General features: G+C 43.8%; 1 protein-coding gene across 3 annotated transcripts in view; it reads right to left on the bottom strand.

The window, feature by feature from the left end:
• BDP1 (BDP1 general transcription factor IIIB subunit) overlaps positions 1-24128 on the bottom strand; it is a 180297-nt gene extending 156169 nt beyond the window's left edge. For all 3 annotated transcript variants that reach the window (XM_077462491.1, XM_077462492.1, XM_077462493.1), the window contains exons 1-2: positions 23781-24128; positions 12208-12775 (exon numbers count right to left, since the gene is read on the bottom strand). In XM_077462491.1, the coding sequence (XP_077318617.1) occupies positions 12208-12775; positions 23781-23962 (750 nt within the window). In that variant the 5' untranslated portion in view covers positions 23963-24128. The remainder of the gene's footprint in view (positions 1-12207; positions 12776-23780) is intronic.
• Positions 24129-24380: the final 252 nt, after the last annotated feature.

Genomic DNA, 24380 nt, shown 5'->3' with positions numbered 1-24380 from the left:
TAAAAAACTGACAGGTGAACCGGAACAGCGTGAAAGGGGCCTTAAAGCACAACTAAAATTCCACTGTTACATACAGTGAGCAGGCAGGCTAAGTATTGCAAAACGTGCATGAAAAGTCTCTTCTAAAGTAAAATGCATGATCTGTCTGCTCACAGTGATCCCTGGAATGTAAAAAAAGCTGCGCATGTGCAGCTCAGCTTACAGCAGCTGGCTTCATTCCTGTGTGCCAGAATGACTAGCTCTTGTGCATGTGCAAGAGTGATATCATCCCATGCCGACCAATGAAGATGGCCAAAAACTTGCACAAAGGAGAAGATGCTGGTGCCGACTAGGGACGGGACCTATTTTAGTTCTGCTTTAAACAGCTGTATTTTGGGGGTTCTAAGTAGCCCTCAGGTCAAAAATAGACAAATGTTTTGGGTGTAAAAAAAAATTAGGTGCTAAAAGTGAAAGGGTTAAAACGGCCTTCATGTGCATGTTCTTTACTTCCTTAAAGTGGTTCTAAAGCCTGAACATTTTTTTTACCTTAATGTGTTCCTTGCATTAAAGTAAAAAAATGTTTAGGCATCGAATTTGGCCTCCCACCCTCCTTATACTTACCCGAGCCTCATTCGATTCAGTGCTGTGCACGTCTGTGGCTCTTCTCTCCCCTTACTTCTGGGTCTCGCTGGCTTTACGGAGACACCGGAAACCATTGGCTCCAGTGCTGCCAATAAAAGCCACTAACAAGGGAGTGGGGAGGGGGTCCAAGTCCTGCTGCCTGTGTCAATAGACGCAGCAGTGGGGCTCGGGTGCGAGCACGCACACGTGCCCCCAAGAGAAGCGGCTTCCCATGGGGGTACTGGACAGAGGGGCCTGGAAGAGGAGGCTTGCGGCCATTGCACAGAGCAGGTACGTATAGAGGTGTTTGTTATTTAAGAAAAAAAAATAATTACCTTTACAAAAAACGCTTTACGGTTGAACTACAGGTGCAAAAACGTTAATCTGAACATATTCCTTTGTAGCGACTGGATGTGTGGTGGATACAAGACCAGCCATCTTGCACAATGAGTGATAGCAACATAGACCGGCCAATATAACAACAGGAAGCTCCTGCACAAAGGCAAAACATAAAGACCCATACACACGATACGAAAATCGGAAGTAAACTTTTGTCTGACTAACGATCTGCCGATATTTGTATCGTTGGTACGGTGCTTTCGACAGCCAATTCTGATTTTAATTATGACAAGGCTGAATGTGCAGACCATAACATTTTCGTCATTCGTGAACTCAATGTCCGATTTTCGTTTTATTAGTACAGTTTTTGTCCTAAAAAAAAAATTGTAACGCTAATTTTAGTCTTATTAACCCCATTATGTTCCTAAACATCTTAGGCCTGGTTCACATCTATATGTTTATTGGCGCTTTTTGCAGAAACGCACTACGGTTCATTTACATGGTTTCCTATGGGACATGTTCACATCTGTGCTTTATTCAGGCGCTGCATATTTGGAAAGGGTCAGGGACTTTTAACGCAAAACTGTGGAAAAGCTGCAGAAAAGAATATAATGCGTTTTTGCAGCAGTTTGTGTTTTTTAATTTGCCCCAAAAAAAAATGCAAAAAGCAGTAAAATCACATGCGTAAAAATCAAAACGCACAGCAAAAAGCACTGCAGAAACAGATCAAAAGCAAAAACTGCATAGGTGTGTACCGAACCTTATGCTGGCCTCACGGATCAATTTTCACGTGAGAATATTCAGATGAAAAATCTTTGTACATTCGAAGAATTTCATTTGAAATTTTCAGTTCATTTCTGAACAAAAACCACATACACTGTCTGAAAATTCCTTTGACCAAGAAGTTTTCTATTTCCAAATTTTCCCATCACTGTGGTTGAAAATGAACGTCAATTTGACCCACGTTTTTTTTTTTTTTTTTAAGGTTATTAACCGATTAATCGAAACAATAATCGGCTAACTAATCGATTATGAAAATAATCGTTAGTTGCAGCCCTACTTAACACCCCGGAGAAGAGAAGGCAGATTCTATATCATTTTCACAAACTGGGGACTCAAGTATTGCTCTTGCAGGAGACCCACTTTAGATCAGATGCTATCCCACATTTACTGTCTAAATACTACCCAACTTGGTACCAAAGTACCAACCCCTCAGCTAAATCCAAAAGGTGTCTCTATTACATTTCACGCCTCTTTCTCCCCAGATGTCCTTGACACCTACATTGATCCCCAGGGCAGATATGTTTTTATCAAATTGTCACATTTGAACATGATTTATATTGTGGTTAACATTTACTCTCCCAACCAGGAGCAGCAGCATTTTCTCACCAAAGTGATCTCCCGCCTTAAACGGTTTGGCACGACCAACGTGATCCTGGGAGGGGACCTCAACACTACCTTGATACCACGCCTTGATGCCTCGTCCGGTAAGTCATCGCTCTCCCCAGTCTCTCTGACCAAAATGCGCACACTCCTATCTGACATATCCCTAGTAGACGTTTGGAGACTGTTACACCCTACCGTTAAAGGCTACACTTACATTTTCCCCGGCCCATTCCTCTTACAGCCGACTTGATTACTTTTTTGTGTCTCTCAATCCTTACTGGACTACTCCCCCTCTGCCTATATAGGCCTTACCCTGTGGTCTGATCATGCCCCCATTCATATGGGCCTGGGCAGGTTACCCCCTCTAAATAAAAGATCGTCATGGAGGCTTAACGACAACTTGCTCTCTGACTTAGTTTGCACACAGGATATCATACAGACGATTAAACACTTCGCTACTGATCACGCCCATGACACCAGCAACCCGCTTATCCAGTGGGAATCGCTTAAATGCGTTGTTCGGGGTAAACTTATCCAACATGGTTCCCGTATCAAACGCGCACGTACTGCTGATATCGCACGTCTCCTTAATACTATAGCCACTTTGGAGGCTTCACACAAGAAATCTCCGGTCGCCGCAACGTTACTAGAACTCACTAACGCCAAGAGAGACCTAAAGCAAATTTTTTCCCATCGTGAGGCGATTGCGAGGGATAAAGGGCGCTTTGCCCATTATTCACGTGCCAACAAATGCAGTAGACACTTAGCGCATACCCTTCAACCCAGACAAACCAGGAAGCCCGTCCCATTTATTAACTCCCCAACAAAAGGCAAAGTGATGAATAACATGGCCATAACGGAGGAATTCCGCCAATATTACTCCAATTTATATAATCTTACCCCCTTGTCTTCCTCTTCCCCATCTCACCTGCAAGACCTATCCACATATGTCCAGGATACTGCGCTCCCCACTATACCAGTTACTGACCAAGCAGATTTGGAATTTGCCTTTACAGACGCAGACTTTCTGGCGGCCATAAAACACCTTAAAAATGGTAAGAGCCCCGGCCCAGATGGGTTCTCTGCACGCTTCTACAAGACTTTTGCACCCCAACTTATCCCCTTTTTAGTTAAAGCTTTGAACGCCATTGACGGGAATCTTACCCCTCCCTCTGCCCTTCTTCAAGCCCAAATAGTTGTCATTCCTGTAATGGAAATTTGTAGGTTCTGTATATAATTGTATTCTATTTTATATGTATTGCACAATGCCCTCACTGTGCACACGGCACTAACAATGTTTTCAGTACATGTTTTGCATTCTTTCGAGTTCTGATTAGAATAAGCCTGCCTATGTAACGCCCCTTGTTACCATAAACGTACAATTGTAATATTAATGTGATACCTACGTAATCATGTGTATAAAAGCCTTCAAATGCATCATAATAAAGGAGAACGGTTATTTGGAAAGATGCTGAGCGTATTTTTTGTGTCTGTTCCCTACTGCAGTAGTTATTAATTTGGAACCACTAATCAATATGAGGAGAGGAGTTGCCTATCATCAAAATATCCATTTCAGGTGGCGAAGCCAGCCCAGCAGGGGTTATCAGGTGACCCTGAGTATCCGAAACGAGGAGCTTGAGACGATCCGGGAATTTCTGATAATCAGCCGGCTGAGGTAAGCCTTTTGCTTACATTTGAGTTATCAGACTTCCTTGATCGGTAAGGCATTTTCGGGACAAAGGGTACCTATTTTACTCCCCTTAATCGAACTGTATTGATTAGTGGTTATATGTTATGTTGTCACTGTCTACTGTCCATCAGAGTGTTATAGAGAAAGGGAAGAATAGTGCTGTTCACAGGTATATGTAGTACATCTGCTAGATAAAGTAGTTTAGAGGCAAAAGGGTATAGGCACACGTAGAGAAGACTGGCCAGTCATTATGGGCATTAAATTAAGTAAGGGAATGATGGGTAAGAGACCCTCAAAAATGCCCAGCGCAAGAGGAGCACTATATATGAACCGAAGGTGCGGTTCCGCCTATACTGAGCCCCTAGATTAATGGTTAAAGTGGACAGGGATCCACAATGGGTAACTGGGTTACCACCAAAGTCCACAGGGACAAAGAATCATGCAGAGTATACAGCTAGAGAAACGGCTATTTATGTGAGCAGGATGGATCAAGAGTGACATTAACACTAGACAGAAAGGGACTTTTTGATGTTAAGTTGTGGGCTGAATTTGGGGTCAGGCACTACAACTAGTAAAGTCAAGAAACAGTAATGAGAGTTAAAACAGAATGCTTTATATGTTGTCAGAGAGGGAAGATGGGATGAGCACTATAGCTGCCCGTCTGATCATAGAAGGTACAGTATGTGAAGTATAGAATTACAATACATTGGATGCAAAGGATATCAGAACAAAATAAAGAAAGCAGAAGTTTAAGCAAGGAAGTATTAAAAAAGCGTTAAAAGAAAGTGAGAAAATGATATGCATATGTTGTGTACAAATGGGAATAATGTAAGCGATTTTAGAGCGATACTTGTGTATGTTTGTGAATGCTGGAACCTGTAGTTCTATCGCTTGTGTCATGTACGCAGATGTGACCCCTTCCTTTGTGCTCTCCTCAAAGAATGTAGCTGGGATGAGAGTTGGTGATAAGCTGGGAGGACACCATGCCAATTTCAGTTTTTTAGACAAAACATTTATAACAAAATGTGCCGGGTTAACGAATCTAATGATAAACAATGTGATCACAATTATTTTTGAATCTGTTTTCCAAACATGGTAAATTGAAGGTTACAAATTAACCATGTCTTACACTAATTGAATATCCTGTGATAGTGGAAACAGTGCATTAAAAAAAAAAAAAAAAAAAAAAAAAGAGAGAAATTGAGTAAAATTAAGTAATATGTCCCCCTTTAAGGACATTTATCTGTGCATATATATTAGTGTGTGATATTGAAATTATCATATGAGTATTAATTTCTAATATGAGTTTAACAATTTTATTAATAAATATAGATATATTGAAACTTTGGTTGGAAATGAAATCCAGGTTAATGGGGAAATTGGTAAAAATTGAATTAGTTTAGATTAAGATAACAATTTTGTAATTTTACATTTATTAAGTGGAAAGAAAAAAAGATTAAGATGAGGTTGTTAATTTGAATACAGCTGCAATAATGTTTAACAAAGCCAAGATGAATGGGATACATAAGGAAGTTTTTCTACAGAAATGAAATCTTAAAGTCTGATAATAACTTAATGTGCGGTCCATGATGTGAGAGTAATAATAACATTTAAATATAACAGACCCATCACATCAAGTCCATACATCCTGTTAGGATAGCTGCTGCCTGCAGCCAGTTGGTTTATATATAAGGATGGCCAAGTGCTTTCTGGTCCTTCATACATATTGTTGGTCCTTTTGTTTTTATGTATTTTTATTTTTGAAATCCAAAGCAGAATGTGTGGATTGTGAAATGATGTGCCCCTTTTCCTTGTAAGTGCAGTGGGTTTAAGTAGAAGAATATTTTGGATTTATGGACATCTCTGCATAACTGCAGGGTATTCTTATCATTTATTATAATATTGCTAGGAAAAAGTTGTCTTTTTGAAACATGAAACAGGAGTTCTTACACAAACAGCATGATAGGAAAAAGCCATTGTTATATTTATGCAAGCTGGACCCAGTAATGAAGGGTTCACTCCGATGTATCAGAGCTGTAGCTTTATGCAAAGTTGCTATTAGACAAAGTTACAGATATTATTTTGGTTGAATATTTCATTTTTAATAGTCCGACATTCTGCACAGCAAATATATAGCTAAGTGTTTGTCTAATGAAAGGTTCAAAATGTGAATTTGTTTTGTATATGTACAAATCTAACAATGAAAAATGTGTACATTTGAATCCAGCCACCTTATTGCCTCTATTGGAGGAGGCTGGAGACAAAGAAAAAGCACATGTGTTAAATTGATGGCATGGGAATCAGGTGCTGTGAGCCCAGTGCAGGACACACTCCCTGAAGACCCGAGTATTTACTTTTTTGTAGTGTTATTCCTGGTTTTATACCAAGGATGAAGTTTATCACCCAGAAGGATACCCTGTATTCAGAGTCATTGGATCCTTTTTCCCCAGCTCAAGAAGCAGAGCTCCATGTTTTAGAAAAGCCTGTGAGCTATAAAAAGAGTATATATTTATATAGATAGTCAAGAGATAGAGAGCTTTTCGTTCCATTTGAAGGGCCAGAAGTTTGATTTTACTTCGGCAGGTAAACCAATCAAGCATGCCAAGTTAATTTGATCGGCTGTTTTCAGCCTCCCAGGTTCTTGCTGAGGTAGCCATACTAACAGTAAAACTCACACATGGAAGCAGACCAGGCGACTTAGGATGCTGCATTTACAGCCCTGGACACTTGCTGGGTCTGTGCAACTCACAGATTCCACCCTAGTTCTGGCCCAGTATAGCTGGGATTAATAATTCAACTTTAAGGACCCCAGAACGAGAAGCACAAGTGGTCCACAGAGGGCAACTTCTTACGAAACAAGACTTTGGAAAAGGTGATCATTTATGTCTGCCAGACACTCTTTTCCCTTCAGCTTGACACATGGACCGTGTCATCAGTCACAAGTAGTTATGGCTGCCTTAGTAAATGAGCATGGGATAGAGCCAGGGTTCTCCACAGTTGTTTTTATAACATACCACTTCTTGTTTTACCTGTTACCAAAGGTGTTACCAAAAGCTGAACATCCCTTCCAGAGATAACAAAAAGATATATCCAAATGCCCAAGTCAGGATCTTATGAGTATGTATTTTGTCTGTATGGACATGTTTTCTGGATGTCCAGTGGCAAATGCTACTGCAAAGGCCACAGTAAAAAAAAGTGTTATCAGAAGTAGTTTTTAAGTACAGAGTGCAGAATCTACAGAGAGTAACAGAAGAAATCATTTTTATAGGAGAGTCCTTACTAGAAGTTTTGAGGTTTTATTTTTACACCCCCTACTGTCTACAATGTAGCGGACAAAGTAGAGTAAGAAAATAAAAAACTTTTGCCTGAATGTTTTATTATATTTTATCAAGCCCGTGAGGGGATGTTGGACTCTCTCCCTTTGGGATTTGGGTTGGGAGTGTGTTACTCGCTTATATTTTGTCTCAGCAGCTGAAGTCCTCCATTCGGATCTCACAGAGAATGTTGCTGATTTTTTAAGGTTTTTGACAAATTTATTTATGTGTTTTCTCCCCAATTCCAGATCCTAAAAGTTTGGAAGGATCTAAAACTAAAGCCAGGTGACATGTGGATTGTTAAGAGACATTTATATATAAGGAGATGTTTGGAGACTCAATACAGCATCTATTTCATGTACAGTTTTGCAAAACTTGAAGGAAAAGTGACCTGGATCCACACCAGACACTGCAAAAATGACTAAATTAAAGAAATAATCTGTGTTTAATTTGTTTCCCTCTTGCGATCAGTCTAGGGTACTTTTTGATTCAATTACTTTAATTGTAAGGGATACAGATATTTGAAAAGTAGTTTAGCCATGTTGAAGTCATATTTGTCTTTTGTACCTCTTCCATTTTATGTAGAATTGTCTGTGTTTACATGTGCTGATAAGTCAGCATACCAGCAATTAAGCTAGAAGGCCATTCTGGCCACAGGAGTTTACAGCCAGTACTCTGTAAATATGTCTTTGTTTTTCACAGTGAAAAGTCATTTTGTAATGAAAAAAGCTGCTCAGCTATTATTTTCTCCACAATGGAGTTTTTGCCTCTTTGGCCAGGACTATCTCCACCTAAGCCTGTGGAGGTTCCAGGTTAAAAGGTGAGAGCAGGTATGGTTAGTGATCAAAATATTGATCAAAAGAGAGGAGACTGTAATGGAAATTTGTAGGTTCTGTATATAATTGTATTCTATTTTATATGTATTGCACAATGCCCTCACTGTGCACACGGCACTAACAATGTTTTCAGTACATGTTTTGCATTCTTTCGAGTTCTGATTAGAATAAGCCTGCCTATGTAACGCCCCTTGTTACCATAAACGTACAATTGTAATATTAATGTGATACCTACGTAATCATGTGTATAAAAGCCTTCAAATGCATCATAATAAAGGAGAACGGTTATTTGGAAAGATGCTGAGCGTATCTTTTGTGTCTGTTCCCTACTGCAGTAGTTATTAATTTGGAACCACTAATCAATATGAGGATAGGAGTTGCCTATCATCAAAATATCCATTTCATTCCTAAACAGGGCAAAGACCCTTCTCTATGCCCTAACTATAGACCTATCTCTCTTTTAAATATTGATTTGAAACTATACGCGAAGATTCTTGCCACCCGCTTATCGCCTCTGCTCCCAGACATAATCAACAATGATCAGGTTGGCTTTGTCCCTGGCCGCGAAGCCAGGGACAATACCACCAAAACTGTTCACCTTATCCATTACGCTCAGCGCCACCAACTGCCGACCTGCCTTCTCTCCTGCGATGCAGAGAAAGCCTTCGACAGGGTCAGCTGGCCCTTTCTTCGTGCCACCCTGTCCCAACTAGGCCTAGGACCTATTATGCTCTCCCGCATCATGTTCCTATACTCCACACCCTCAGCCAAGATCCTGGTAAACGGCTCCCACTGACACATTCACGATTGCCAACGGCACTAGACAAGGCTGCCCTCTCTCCCCTCTCTTATTTGCACTAGTGATTGAACATTTGGCCCAGGCTATTAGAGCCAACCCTAACATACATGGCATCCACACCCCTTCCGCCCACTACAAACTCTCTTTATACGCAGATGATCTCCTCCTCTATGTTACTCAACCTCACATCAGCATACCCTCCATACTGGCGGAGATAGACCGATTTGGCCGTCACAGTAATTACAAGCTTAATATCTCAAAACGGGGGCACTTAACTTGACACTGACACACACTGCCCTCACTTCCCTCAAGAATAATTTCTCTTTTCAATGGCAAGAACACTCGATCTCTTATCTAGGAACAGCCATCCCAAGACATCTCCCAGACATATATTCCCTTAACTTCAGTCCTCTTCTTACGAAAGCTTAGACGCCTTACTGACAGTTGAATGGACCTCCCTCTGTCCTAGTTTGGTCGCATGCATACCCTGAAGATGGACATACTCCCCAAACTCCTGTATCTCTTTCAAGCTCTTCCCATAGCTCTCCCGGCAGCATTTTTCCCCACCCTACGTTCAATGGCCATCCGTTTCGTTTGGCAGGGGAATCATCCCAGACTGAAACAAACTCCTATGCTCTCCCATTGCAAAAGGGGGTAACGGCTTACCAGACTTTGAGCTCTATCATATATCTACGGTGCTGTCCCATATCTTGGAATGGTTCCCCCGCCCCTTAGTCAAGGCCACCGTTTCAGTAGAACAAGACCTATCCTCTACCAATCTCCATGTGCTACTCTGGGGACACGCCCGAACATTCAAGTCTCCTACGGGCCTATCCCCCCTTACTAAAGACTCTTTGACAATTTGGTACCGCAAACGAGAGACCTATTCACTATCCTCTGACCCGTGCCCCCTCCCTCACTCCTCTGTTTGATAACCCTGCCTTCCCAGAATGCATTTCCATCCAAACCTTGGACGACTATGACAGGTCCTCCTGGCCTATAGCACAACAATTTGTTAACAGCACACTAGGTACTTTTGTCACAAACCGAACCGGCGCTTCCTCTAAAATTAACTGGCTAACTCATCTAAACCTGACGTCCTTTTGCAAAACACTCCATGACTCCAATCAAGTTCATAGACCCCTATTGGGATATGAACAGTTATGCATGCTCCCGGAGACGCTTCGTCACACCCTTTCCCTACTTTACAAACTGATCCTGACCTACTCACATGGATCACTCCCCAAGTACGCTAAAATCTGGTCAGAGGAACTTGGGAGAGATATAACCAATGAGGAGTGGAGTAGGGTCTTTTTCTTCGCCCACAAATTAACGATTTCTAGTTATGCACAAGAGAAGAACTACAAGCTGGTGTCAAGGTGGTACCGGGTCCCGACCAATCTCAAATAAATGTATCCCTCTACCTCCGACATTTGTTGGAGATGCAACTCCGCAAAAGATACGTACATTCACATTTGGTGGGAGTGTGCTGTACTCCTCCCGTTTTGGACACAAATCTTTCAGATCTATTCAGATATCTATGAAAAACCACTTCCGCCTTCTCCCACCATTGCCCTTCTGTCTCTTCTCCCGGGCTCCAATAAATCACAGAAAAACAACTTACTAAAATTTTTCCTTTGTGCAGGGCGACAGTTGATCCCTAGACATTGGAAAACCGCCACCTCCCCATCCTTATTAGAATGGGTGGGTGAAATTAACAACTTAATGCTCATGGAGGACATGCAAGCAAAGGTACTTGATAAACAGGCCAAATTCTCCTTTACCTGAAGAATATGGAGGCATTACTCTACTTCAGACAAATTAAAACATAGACTCTTAGCAGTCACCTCCACCGGAGCTATTGATCTAATCTCTTTGGAAGACCTTAGGTCTTAGACACTGAAACTCCCAATCTCAATGAAGCTCGCTGTCTCTTTGCCCTACCCCTTTCCCCTTCTGTTCCTCTTTTCTCTCTCTCATCTGCCTTTCCCCCCCTCGCCTTTTTCCCCCCACCTCTTCTTCTCTCCTATCCTAGCAGGCCTCTCTTGGCCTTTCTACGTGAATATAGGCATCCTGGTTCACTAACTGGTAACCGCTGCCCATTGAGGGTTCCATATGGACCTTGTCCTCTTGGTCAGGCTCATCGTAGCAGACTTAACGCCAATATCCACCCTTCCCTGGTACTGGACCCAGCAAGTTCCCATAGGGGCGCCCAGTGCAGGGAATAGGATACTCGTATTGTATGATTTACATGCTTACTACTGTGAATAAAGATGGGAACCCCAATGTGCTACATGACTAACAGTATGCCTTATCCTACCATTACCTGTAAAGTATATACCGTGTTTAACATTGTTGGACCAGCCAGTCCATTGTTAGACACCTGGCTCTGTTCCCACCTTATGTTTTTTTTTTTCTATTGACTTTACAATCTTTAATTGCCTATATTCTGATAAAAAAAGATTAATAAAAACTTGAACCTAAACTTGTATACACCAAAATCTCAAAACGAGGCTGGTCCTTAAATGGAGCAAAAGCGTAAACTTTTTTTTTTTTTTTTTTTTTTTAAACAAAACATGGACCTTCACAGGAGCAGACGAAAAACTGCTATAAAAACAGACAAAGTACGCTTAAATCCATTTGCCCATAGGAATGCATTGCTGTCCTTTTTCAATCAACAGACGGATGACAAATGGACAGACGGAACACCCGTGTGAAAGAAGCCTTAATAAATAAATAAAATACTGTTCTTAGTGCTTTGGCAACAGATAAGGAAAGGGGGAGATTTAAATCAGGCTGCTTATGTTCCTTTTGCAGCAAACTTGTTGCTCTGCCTAGTATGGACAAATCACAAACAAATGCTCTTGTAAGCCTAACCACATACACAGATAAAAAAAATATATAAAAAAAAAAAAAAATCAACATTTCCCCATCCATAAAACAGCGTGGACGGAGGAACATCCCCTGCCAACTACTGTAGTCACCCACAGATGTCTGAATACCCAAACAGTGACTGCATCAGATGAAAGCAGTCACTGTTTGGCCAATAAGTAGGCCCGGCTAAACCATTTTTCTAAACTGACTTTTGTTGAGCCAAGTGTTGCCAACAGGGCCACCCAGGGCTTGAAATTTAGCAGATTCAGTAGGAATCGGCTGCAATTTCAGCCATGTATAGCCAGCATTAGATAAACTGAAAATGAACCTTACACTTGGCTAATAGAAGGGGACAAAAATGATACTCACTCTCTCCTTCTTCAACTCATCTTTAAGCAATTCTCGCAATTTTTGTGCTCTTCGAAGACGTACTTTCTCCAGGTTACCGGTAGCAACAAGCATTTTAGGTGTACTTTTTTTACATTCATTGGGAGACGATTTCTGGGAGGGCCTCTCTTTGAGAGGACTGAACTCTTCCTTCTGTGTAAAGTCCAAACTTTTTACAGGAACCAGCTCAGGGTGTTTAAGGGTCGCTTTCTTGAATGGAGAAAATTGGGGAACCTGAGGAATTGGAGTTCTCTTTTCAGGGAGTGTCACGTGTTGTCCCTGAGGTGCACTGTTAGAACCTTGTGGAGAGTTTGGTACCTTGGCCTTCTCAGGTGGAGACACTTCATCCTTACTTGGGACACTACTGACAGGTAAATTTGGGGGGCTTTCCACTTGCTGAGGTTTCTGAGAAGGGGTAACGGGAGTGGAAGTGGAAACTCGTGGTTTTGCAATGTTAGGCAAAGTAGAGATTCTTTTTCTCCTTTGAAGAGGTGCAGCAGCTGGCTTGCTTGGTTCATTTTCACTGCTGGTTGCAGCAGCCTTTTCAGGTCTGTAAAAAAAAAAAAAAAAAAAAAAGAAGAAGTACATAAATAAATTGCAATAACCAATTGTAAAAATGTTTGTTTTCATTCTCTAAATGTTTTCCCGATTCCCCCTTTGGCAAAAAATAAATGAAAAAAAAAAAAAAAAGCCACACCAAGATCCAGGTAGCTAATACAATCAATAGGTGCTGCATATATCTATGTCATATAATATACAAATACAACATTAAATATGATTTAATTTGCACACATCTAGTATACAATATGTATTGATATTTTCAGGACAGTTATTGATGTTTTCCCACAGTACTTGTCAGATTATTGACCAACATCCTTAACCACTTGAAGACCAGGCCTTTTCTGGAACAATTTGTCTACAATTTTAAAGCAGTATTTTTTTGCTAGAAAATTACTTAGAACCCCTAAGACTCCAACGAATTCTGCTGCCCCCCGTAGGAGGGGTAGTGGAAGAAGGGCCTGCCCTCCGGAAACGACGAGGGAACGAGTTGCCTGGTTCTGGAACCAGCCTCGATACCATCCCCTACTCATATTCCCTCCTTTTCTTCTGTTTATTATAAGTATAATGTGATAGCTGGCCCTTTGGTTTCATATTCATGCTTTGTAGCCCCTGCGAGGGCGCACAAGGAGCAGATTGTAGTCTCTTGTTTATTCCTGTTTATTCAACTTTTCAATAAACATATTGAAACAGAACCCCTAAGGCTCGGTTCACACAGGGGCGACTTGTCCAGGCGACTTCGCCGCCTGACAAGTCGCTCCCCGTTCTGTACTACGGAACCGTTCTAATAGGAGCGACTCAAGTCGCTCCGACTTAGAAAAAAGGTTCCTGTACTACTTTTGTGGCGACTTCGGGCGACTTGCATTGACTTCTATACAGAAGTCGTTTTGCAAGTCGCCGCTGAGGTCGCGGCGCTGCAAGTCGTGCCGCGTACTGTGTGAACCGAGCCTAAGACTCCATTCACACAGGGGCAACACGACTTACAGCGCGACTTTTGGAGGCATCTTGGACACAACTTAAGTATGAATAACAGCGTGACTTAGAGTGACTTCAACATGACTTGGGGCGACTTACAACACGACTTTAAGTCTCCCCAGACCAGGTGACTTTGGCCGTGGCCAATCAGAGAATAATCAGCTCTCGAGGGGGAAGTCCATGTCAAATTTTAAATAAAAAAACTGGCATGGGTTCCCCCTCCGGGAGCATACCAGGCCCTTAGGTCTGGTATGGATTTTAAGGGGAAACCCCAGACGCTGAAAAAACGGCGTGGGGTCCCCCCAAAATCCATACCAGACCCTAATCCGAGCACGCAGCCTGGCCAGTCAGGAAAGGGGGTGGGGATGAGTGAGAGCCCCCCCCCCGAACCGTACCAGGCACGTGCCCGCAACATAGGGGGGTGGGTGCTCTGGGGAAAGGGGGCACCCTGCAGCCCCCTTACCCCAAAACACCTTGTCCCCATGTTGATGAGGACAAGGGCCTCTTCCCAACAGCCGTGCCCGTTGGTTGTCAGGGTCTGCGGGCGGGGGTGGCTTATCGGAATCTAGGAGCCCCCTTTAATAAGAGGGCCCCCAGATGCCGGCCCCCCACCCTATGTGAATGAGTAAAGGGGGGGGGTCTTCTTCTGACTTCTCCATTCTGTTCGGCCTCTTCTCCCGCTCTTCGGCGTCTTCTCCTGGGTTCCTCCTCTATCTTCTTGCAGCTCTTTTACTAGCGGAGGAGCTCGGTCTCCTCCGTCCTTCTTCGCTCTTCTTTCTTCTTCCGATGTTGACACAACGTTCTCTTCCACTGTAATGGCTTGTGCGACGTGCGCGGCGACTTATATAGGTATGGGGCGTCGTCACCGGGTGATGTCACACGGTGACCCCACCCCTTGTGACGTCCAATCCTAGGGCATGCTGGGTCTGTGACGTCATAAGGGGCAGGCACAAGCCATTACAGCAGAAGAGAGCGTTGTGTCAACATGGGAAGAAAAAAAGAGAGAAGAGGGAATAAAGACGGAGGAGACCAGGCTCCTCCGCTAGTAAAAGAGCTGCAAAAAGATATCAGAGGAGCCCAGGACACGACGCCGGAGAGCGGGAGAAGAGGCCGGACAGAGCGGAGAAGTCGGAAGAAGACCCCGGAGCTGATTAATAAAATTACTTTAAAAACCTGTGTTTTTTTTTTTATATTGACACTTTTTTCCCCCAGGTGAATGGGTAGGGGTACAATGTAGCCCTTATTCATTCACATAGGGTGGGGGGCCGGGATCTGGGGGCACCCTTATTAAAGGGGGCCCCCAGATTCCGATAAGCCCCCTGCCCGCAGACCCCGACAACCAACGGCCAGGGTTGTCAGGAAGAGGCCCTTGTCCTCATTAACATGGGGACAAGGTGCTTTGGGGTGGGGGGGCCGCAGGGTGCCCCCCTTCCTCAAAGCACCCACCCCCCATGTTGAGGGCACGCGGCCTGGTAGGGTTCAGGAGGGGGGGGTGCTCGCTCGTCCCCACCCCCTTTCCTGACTGGCCAGGCTGCATGCTCGGATAAGGGTCTGCTATGGATTTTGGGGGGACCTCCAAGCCGTTTTTTTATTTAAAATGTGGGGTGGAGTTCACCCTCGAGAGCATATTGTGTGAGAGGCGACATTGTCGCTTCAATATAGATGGAGATGCGACTTGCATTGAAATCAATGGGTACAATAACTTGAAATAAAATTAGAATTGAAAAAAAAAAAAAAAAAGAAAAGAAAAAAAAGAAATCAATGGGTACAAGTCGCCTAGAAATCGGAGTGAAGTAGTACAGGAACCTTTTCTGAAGTCGGAGCGACTTCAGTAGTGTACATTAAGACGGCTCTCATTCACTTACATTGATTTTTACATGTAGCGCGACTTGAAGTCAGATCCAAAGTTGCCCCTATGTGAATGGAGTCTAAACATACTGCATTTTTTTTTTTTTAAGCAGAGACTCTAGAGAATAAAAACGGCAATCGTTGCAATATTTTATGGCACACTGTATTTACGCAGCAGACTTTTTTTGGACAAAATACACTTTCGTGAATTAAAAAACAAAACACAACACAATAGTTACCCCAATTTTTTGTATAATGTGAAAGATGATGTTACGCTGAGTAAAGAGAGGTCTAACATGTCAATGCTTTAAAATTGTGCACGCTCGTGGATTGGCAAACTACGTTACCTAAAAATCTCCATAGGTGATCTTTAATAATATTTACAGGTTAACCGTTTAAAGCTACAGAGAAGTTATTGCACTAGAATTATTGCTCTCGTTCTAACAATCGCGGCTATACCTCACATGTGGTTTAAACACCGTTTACATATGTGAGTGCGACTTACGCATGAACTCGCTTCTGCGCGCGAGCATGGAGGGATGGGGTGCTTTACTTTACTTTATTTTTTACACTGTCCCTTTTATCACTTTTATTCCTTATTCAAGAAATGTCAACAGGATGACAGATTTTGTATTTATATTTTTTTGCATTTTGACAAAAAAAATAAAAAGTATGTGTTTTGGCCTGAGAACTGTAAGTAATGTCAGACACCACTCTGGATCTCCAAGGACATAGAGACGAGTGGCGATCAACCTGGCCTCACTCGACTTCCTGATCAGCAAACTGCCACCAATGGGTCCAGTAAGCGTGGGAACGACTGTGAAGCAACAGGGACCCCTCCCGCCACTTCTAAAAGTGATCCCCTGGAGAATCCACCCACGTAAACACTTTTCTGACGCAGAACTGGCCATAGTAAAAAAATTATACCATGGTTATGGCAGCTAGCTGTTGCCATAACCCTGGTATTAAAAGTCAAAGTAATGAAATTTTTACTATGGTCCAGTTGGAAAGTGGTAAAGCACAGGTGACCCCATTGCCCAATCACAGGCTGGGAAGGAAGCCCAACGGCAGCTGCCATTATTGCTACACACATCTATCAGGTGAAAGGTACCACTGCACTTTTCACACCTAGCTAGAAAATTACTTAGAACCCCCAAACATTATATACAATTCTTTAAGCAGAGGCCTTGGAGAATAAAATAGTGTTTTTTCAAAATACAATTTTTTTTGGAGAAAATAAACTTTAATGAATTTGAGTTAATACAAATAATATAATACTGAATTTGTTTGGTAAAATATAAAATAACGATCACTCTGATGTTCATGGTGATACCTCACATGTGGTGTGATTGGCATTTACATGTGCACATGGGACAGACTTGTGTGTGAGCACAGGGAGGATGAGGGCACTTTACATTTTTTTATTTTATTATTATTTTAGGTTCTATTTAATTTTTTACACTGTAACATTATTTTTTTTAGCATTTTTATTGTTGTCACAAGGGGTGATCCCTTGTGATACCATGGGCCATGACAGGTCCTCTGTATGGAGAGATCTGGGATCTATCAGACCCCCAGATCTCTCCTCTGATCTTCAAAGTACCTGATCAAACCAAGATTAGTTGGATCAGCTGCTTCACAAGCCAGCAACGGCTTGTAAACAAACAAACCAAAACCAGAGGTGAGGAAATCCTTTTCACTTCCGATTTCAGACAACATAGTGGGAGGAGTCAATGCCACTGATCGCATTCTTACCAAGCTCCCCGATCAGATGGGTGAAACCGGTAAAGGTGGTGGCAGGAGGGGGGTGGGACCCCTTTCTGCTGCCTGTAAAAGTAATCCAGCATCTGTATAGCCGCTAGGATTACTTTTAGTGTGTAGGGCAGGGGTTGGCAACCCTGGCCCTCCAGCTGTGGTGAAACTACAAATCCCATCATGCCTCTGCCTCTAGGAGACATGCCTGTGATTGTCAGAGTCTTGCATTGTCTTATGGGACTTGTAGTTTCACCACAGGAGGGCTGAAGTTTCCCAACCCTGGTGTAGAATCGTTCTCTGCAAAAAAATGATACAAAGATCACGGTTGTAGCCGCAACCATGATTCCAGAATAACGGCTTCAATACCAGGCCATACATTTACATACAGCGGTATGGAAGCGCTCAACCCCAGTTGACCGCTATGACTGGTAGCTCCTCCCTGACTCCAATGGCGCTCCCTGCAAATTAAAGTTTGAATTATGGTTTGATTTTTTGACTAGTCAGTCATTTTCATGGCTAGATTATATATCATCAACTCTCAGCATTTAAGCAGCTCTATTGGGTCACTTTAAGATTCTTTAATTACTGAAAATACACAGAATGCTTCTAAAGCATGTACTAAAGATTTATTCAGCCTTCAAAACAAAACACACAAGATGTAACTAGGGACTATTGCTATACATAAGCACAGCGAAAAGAACATAAGAGAATATTTCATCACAGTTGTTTAACCACCCGACCTCTAGAAGATTTTACCCCCTTCCTGATTAGGCCATTCTATTTGCTATTCAGCACTGCGCTACTCTGACAATTGCAGTTAAGCAACGCTGTACCCAAATTAAATTTATATAATTTGTTTTCCCACAAATAGAGCTTTCTTTTGGTGGTTTTGGGTTTATTATATAAACTAAAAATAACCAAAGAATTAAAAAAAATAAAAACCACATAATATTTGTTACTTTCTGCTATAAAACATATCCAATAAAAAAAATAAAAAATAAATAAAAAAAAAAATTTTTAAATTCAAATTTCTTCAAAAATTTAGGCCAAAACGTATTGTGCTACATGTCTTTGGTAAAAAAAAATCCCAATAAGTTTGCAGGGAGGAAAAAAAAAAAAAAAAAAAACAGCCACAAAGTTGCTCTCCATAGAGACCCCCGTGTTTTTTACAAACACAGGGCTCCCTTCTGCCATTCGCTCAGCCAATCAGCAGATCCCAGCCATAAATTATTGTCTGGGATCGGCTGATCAGCTTGTGCTGTAGCGAATGACAGCACAGCCGGGGTGGTGGGCATGTGTGCCCCCTACTCAGAAATGATGGATCGCGTTCTGCTCCTCCTTCCCCCCACCCTCAGGCCATGCCACATTTTGGATTTTCTTCTTTTGGTTCTAACAGGTACACGTTCACATTTCTGCTTGGATTGCCAAGGTAATCCAAGTGGAAGTTCTCCTCCCCCTCCCTGCCCGCAGCCCTTTGGGACACATCACAGGTCTCAGGAGACTGTGGAACAATTCAGAAAGTGCAGCGCAGTAGGCAGCTGGCTGCGAAGCCGCAAGGTGTCACAGCTGGCCACCCACAGTTAAAGGAGTTGTAAACCTAAGTGTTTATTTACCTTAATGTATCCTATGCATTAAGGTGAAAAAACACCCATTAGTGACCGGCCCCTCAGCCCCCCCCATTTTACTTACCTGAGCCCTCAAACTTCCCCCGGCGGGGACGCACTGTCTCTCTGCCTGGGGTTCTCAGTTCTTGATTGGATAGATTGATAGCAGCTCAACCATTGGTTCCCACTGCTGTCAATCAAATCAAATGACACGAGCGCCGGGGGGGGGGCAGGGCCGAGTCCTGCATTCAGAGGCTATGGACGCCAAATGCTGGACTCGGGAGCGCACCCACAAGGTAACCCCCCAGGAGAGTGCTTCCCCTAGGGGATCATCTGATGCAGGGAGGAGCCACGAGAGCTGCCGTGAGACCCCAGAAGACTGTGTTCGAGATCACTCTGTTCAAAACGAGCTACACAGTGGAGGCAAGTATGAATTTCTTTTTTTTTTTTTTTAAATAATAAACAAGGCCTTTACAATCACTTTAAGATGCTAGTGTCGGAGACCAGGAAAGAAATGGGCCCGGGTGAGCAAAGTAGTTGTAAAGTCAGGTTTTATATCTTAATGCATTTCTATGCATTGAGATAAAAAGCCCTCTGTGTGCAGCAGCTCCCCTAATACTTATCTGAACCCCATGTCTATCCAACAATCCAGTGAATTGGCCGTCCAGGAGCCATTGGCTCCCGTTGCTGTCAAACTCAGTTAGCCAATCAGGAGAGAAAGGGGCGGGGCCAAATCACAGCTCAGTGTCTGAATAACAGATGGAGCTTGGGTGCCCCCATAGCAAGCTGCTTGGTATGGGGGCACTCAATAGGAGGAAGGGGTCAGGAGCTCCAGCCAGTAAACCCAAGAATAGAAAGATCTGGGCTGCTCTGTGCAAACCCCCCGCACAGAGCAAGCACAACATGTTTGTTATTTTAATAGAAAAAATAAATAAAAATTAGACTTTACAATTACTTGAAGCTCCTCTTTAAGATCTATGCCTTTTATACATTCAGCAGCTCTGAAAATAAGATCAGTCAAATCTAGTAGAAGATCATTAACAATAGGAATGTTTTTCAAGACACATGAAAGTCATGACAGTGGAGTAAGCACATAATAAGCATTCAAAGTATATTGCATCATTAAGTCCTGCCTAAGAATGACCTCATGCAATATTATGAAAGAGAAGCCCACTACATTAGAAAGAAAAAAAAAAAAAAAAAAAAAAAAAAAAAAGCACTAAAGTGATAATTTTAACCAGAAGACTTTATTTTTGAATAAATGTATGAACGTATGCAAATCACATAAACATTGCATTGGGGAATAAAAAAAAAAAAAAAACACAAGGTTTTTTTGTCTAATTTTCACATTAGAAAAAGTCATACAAATGTCATAATTTTAATTAGCAAATGTTGTTTATTATATATTGGGGTAAATTTATGTGCGTGCGCAAACTGCGTAAATGTTGTGTTGGAAAACAATTACAGGAAAAAAAAAAATTCTAAATTTTTGATTTATTCTCAATAAAATATAAGGAAATAAAAATACGCAAATTAAAGTCCTATTTGTCCCAAAAAAAAAAAAAAAAAAAGAGACGATGTTTAATACATTAAGGTAGACTACTCCTTACTAGTAAAAAAATGAAACCTAAAAGATGAAATGCTCAGAACTGGACCATCGTGAAATGGGGCCACGCCACTTCTGACCCAGTGTGTTTATTTCTAGCGGCTATAGCCACTAGCAATAAATGCATGAAAAATCCGATATGCTGGTTGTACCCAAGTTGTTAAACATCATGTGTACAATCAACCAGCCCAGGTCGGCATCCGATCAGGGGGGCCGTCCCCTTGTCAGAGCACAATAGTTCAGTGGGGAGATAGATGTACTAACATTAAACTGTTAGTACAGTGGCTCCTCCTGGGCGCTTCACTTTTTTTAGTTTTTTTCCATTCAGCCCGCTGGGTTGAATGGCAAAAAACTCAGTGTGTACTACTAGCCTTTAGACACACTTATACAGTATCCCTGAGCACGGGACAGCTGGCTGAATATATTGTTGGATGCAGTTTTTACCAGGCTGATACTGTGTTTGCAAAACCCATCACTGAATTCACGCTTTTTGTTATTTTGTGGTAGTTGCACAGTGTCTGCATTCAGGGCCGGGCATCCACATAGATGTCAAATTGGGCTGTGCCCATGTCTATTTTAAAAATGGATTCCAGGTGTGGATATTTTATATATAGTGATGTTGGTCCAGCTTGTAAATGCCTGGCTGATGCCCCTGGCAGCTGGAAATCACTGAATTAGACACCGTTACCGTTATCTCCACTTGCTTCCAGGTCCCTCCCCGATTGGCTGTCCTATGAACATAGGAGATTGGCACGGGTGCCATTCAGAGAATGCTTTGGAGTGGGGAGGAAAGTTGGTGACATCACCCTCTCCACCTCATCCAATCGGAGAGAACGCTTCACATTCATTCAGAAAATACCAAGCATGCTCTGAATGGTTCTCAGGCTGACCACCTGTGATCAGCGGCTCAGTATGGGAGGCGGAAGCAAGTGGAGATCTGGGGGGGAGGTTGAAGGTCCACTTTCATTGAAGTTGTTCTCTCTTAAAGATGTCATTTGCACTCTTCTCGCCTAGGCATGTGCCCAAATGTGCCATAGATCTCAGATCCGGATAGCGAGAGAGCCATGGGGCACACCTGTGCATGCGACAGGGTACCCGATATCTATGCAAAGAGCTGGAGCCCCCCCACCTCATCTTTGGGCATATGTGACATTTCCCGGGGGGCACACAGATGTGCTGATGGGTTCTAGCAGGACCTGAAGACCAAGCAGATCCTGCGGACACATCTGCACGTGTCATAACGGTGGGTCCTGGGGGGCGGAGCCACTTAACAAGGAAGACTGAAGTTCCCCTTGAAGTATCCGCGTCTACTATGATTTCCAGCCCCCAGGGATAGGGTGCCCATGACAATCCCGCAATTAGCAGGTCTGTCCCGGGCCCTTATTCCAGAATCTCCCTCAATACAGAATCGCTGCTGACACTCACTGACAGCCTGTGGTGGACCCCTGACTGGTGAGACCTCTTTAACATGAGCCGTTGGTTCAGTGCCCAAATGGTTGCTAACCACTGCCCGCCTTGCATCTAGCAACCAGTGACGTCATGAGGAGGAGACAGACAGCCCCCGAATTCACAGCAGGGAAGATTTAACTTCCTCCTCCATGCCTACTGATTAGCTCCACCCACCTCCGCCCTGTATCATTCAGCCAGCATGCAGAAGCGCACAAAGGAGAGATGAGTTTTATAGAAAGGCAAGTGAATCCAAAGCACTCACCATGGACAGATCGGGGCTCAAATCCTCAGTCAGATTTCCCCCAGCAGCCAGCATTCTGTGCTGAACTATCAGCACTTCACAGGAGCTCCGAGTGTGTGTCAGCCTGGAGCCAGCACCAATAAGATGGCGGTAGGCAGATAAGGGGTCTGCAGAAGAGGAGAGGACACTGACAGATGAAATTACACCCTCTGAGAGATGGAAGGAGGACACATCCTTGGATATTAGGACAGGGTACATGCTGGGATGTGACCCTTCCAAAACTGAAGGACTACAGGTCCCAGCATGAACCCCTCAGAACTGAAGATGTGATGCCCCCCAATCGATGAAGAACTACAGGTCCCAGCATTAACATGTGAAATCTGTGGGGTCACACCCTTATATCTCAGGGGTCCATGCTGGGATCTGCAGTCCTTCAATTTGGGAGGGGAGGGGGGGGGGAGGAGGAGATCACATGCTTAGATATCAGGGATTCATGCTGGGACCTGTAGTCCTTCACTAAAAGTGAAAGACTACAGGCTTCAGCATGAACCCCTCAGAGCTGAAGATGTGACACCCCCCCCCGCATGGGAGAAGTAACATCAGCAGCCAGTGGCGGGAGGGGTGTTCCCTTTCCCGGGGCTCCGGTGTATCAGACTGGTGGCAGGCTACGGCTGACAAGTTGCACACTGCATCTGGTGGCAGGCTACGGCTGACAAGTGGCACTCTGCATCGGGTGGCAGGCTACGGCTGACAAGTGGCACACTGCATCGGGTGGCAGGCTACGGCTGACAAGTGGCACACTGCATCGGGTGGCAGGCTACGGCTGACAAGTGGCACACTGCATCGGGTGGCAGGCTACGGCTGACAAGTGGCACACTGCATCGGGTGGCAGGCTACGGCTGACAAGTGGCACACTGCATCGGGTGGCAGGCTACGGCTGACAAGTGGCACACTGCATCGGGTGGCAGGCTACGGCTGACAAGTGGCACACTGCATCGGGTGGCAGGCTATGGGTGGAAAGTGGCACACTGCATCGGGTGACAGGCTATGGGTGGAAAGTGGCAGACTGCATCTGGTGGCAGGCTATGGGTGGAAAGTGGCACTCTGCATCTGGTGGCAGGATATGGGTGGAAAGTGGCACTCTGCATCAGTTGGCAAGTGGCAAGCTCAGGGTCCCCACTGATTCTGCATTATGGTGAGTTGAACAATTTCATTATATATTACAATGTAGTTCAACATCAGCCATTCCCCCGACAAATCACCCCTGCCACCGAATTCCCTGTCAACACCGAGACTACATTCCCCCAACCCCCACCCCCCCCCCCCATCTTTTTGGGGGAGGGGGGTGTCTCTGAATGGCAGTTTGGAAATGTGGTCACCCTACCCAGGGATCAGTGCGGTATATACTGAGGGACATGGTCCAAGCCAGATCAATAGAATTCTGTATAAAGTATAGAGAGCTGGGATTCTTCCCTCAGATCTCTCCAGGGAGATCAGATTCCATGCCTCCTCCACTCACATGTCAGGGCTCCTCTGTGCCTGGCTCTCGCCACCAATGGACTTCTCCTCCGGGCCTGCTGTCGCCTCCCCGGCCTGTACAGGTTCCTCCGGCTGGGCCCCTCCATCCCGGGCACCGCTCCCCACACTCCGGGCCCCCGGCCTCACATTGGGTTTGAAACTGAGCCTCGCTCTCCGGATCATCGTGCGGCCGCCGCCTCTCCTCCCTTCCTCCTCATTACCCGAATACACACAGGGTACGGCTCAGCGCACAACCCGGTCACGTGACATGAACGGGAATAGACCGATCTCACATCAACGTCATCTTGCCGCGACGTCTGAGCATGGCCCGATGGCTTTTTACCCTCATAGAGTGTTGGGTGTCATCCGCCCTGGCTGGGAGCGCTGCACTCTTGTGACGTGCTGCTATGGAAGGCTTGCAGAGCAATTCTATGTTTAAACCACATGTCCAAATAGCTAAACCTTACTTTACCACAGAAGCAGATATATTCTTACAAATCACATGTGTTTTATTACATGTCTGTGATGTGGTGTGGTTTACTTTTAAAGTTTATAAAAACCCCAAAAATGATTTATCTTGGAAAGAGCTGGTTATGGCGTG

The sequence above is a fragment of the Lithobates pipiens genome, unplaced genomic scaffold (genome assembly GCF_037356315.1).
Source record: "Lithobates pipiens isolate NorthernLeopardFrog02 unplaced genomic scaffold, aLitPip1_a1.2 Scaffold_3, whole genome shotgun sequence".
Taxonomy (NCBI): Eukaryota; Metazoa; Chordata; class Amphibia; order Anura; family Ranidae; genus Lithobates; species Lithobates pipiens.
Note: the sequence above shows the minus strand (reverse complement) of the source record. Positions and strands in the feature narration are given on the sequence as shown.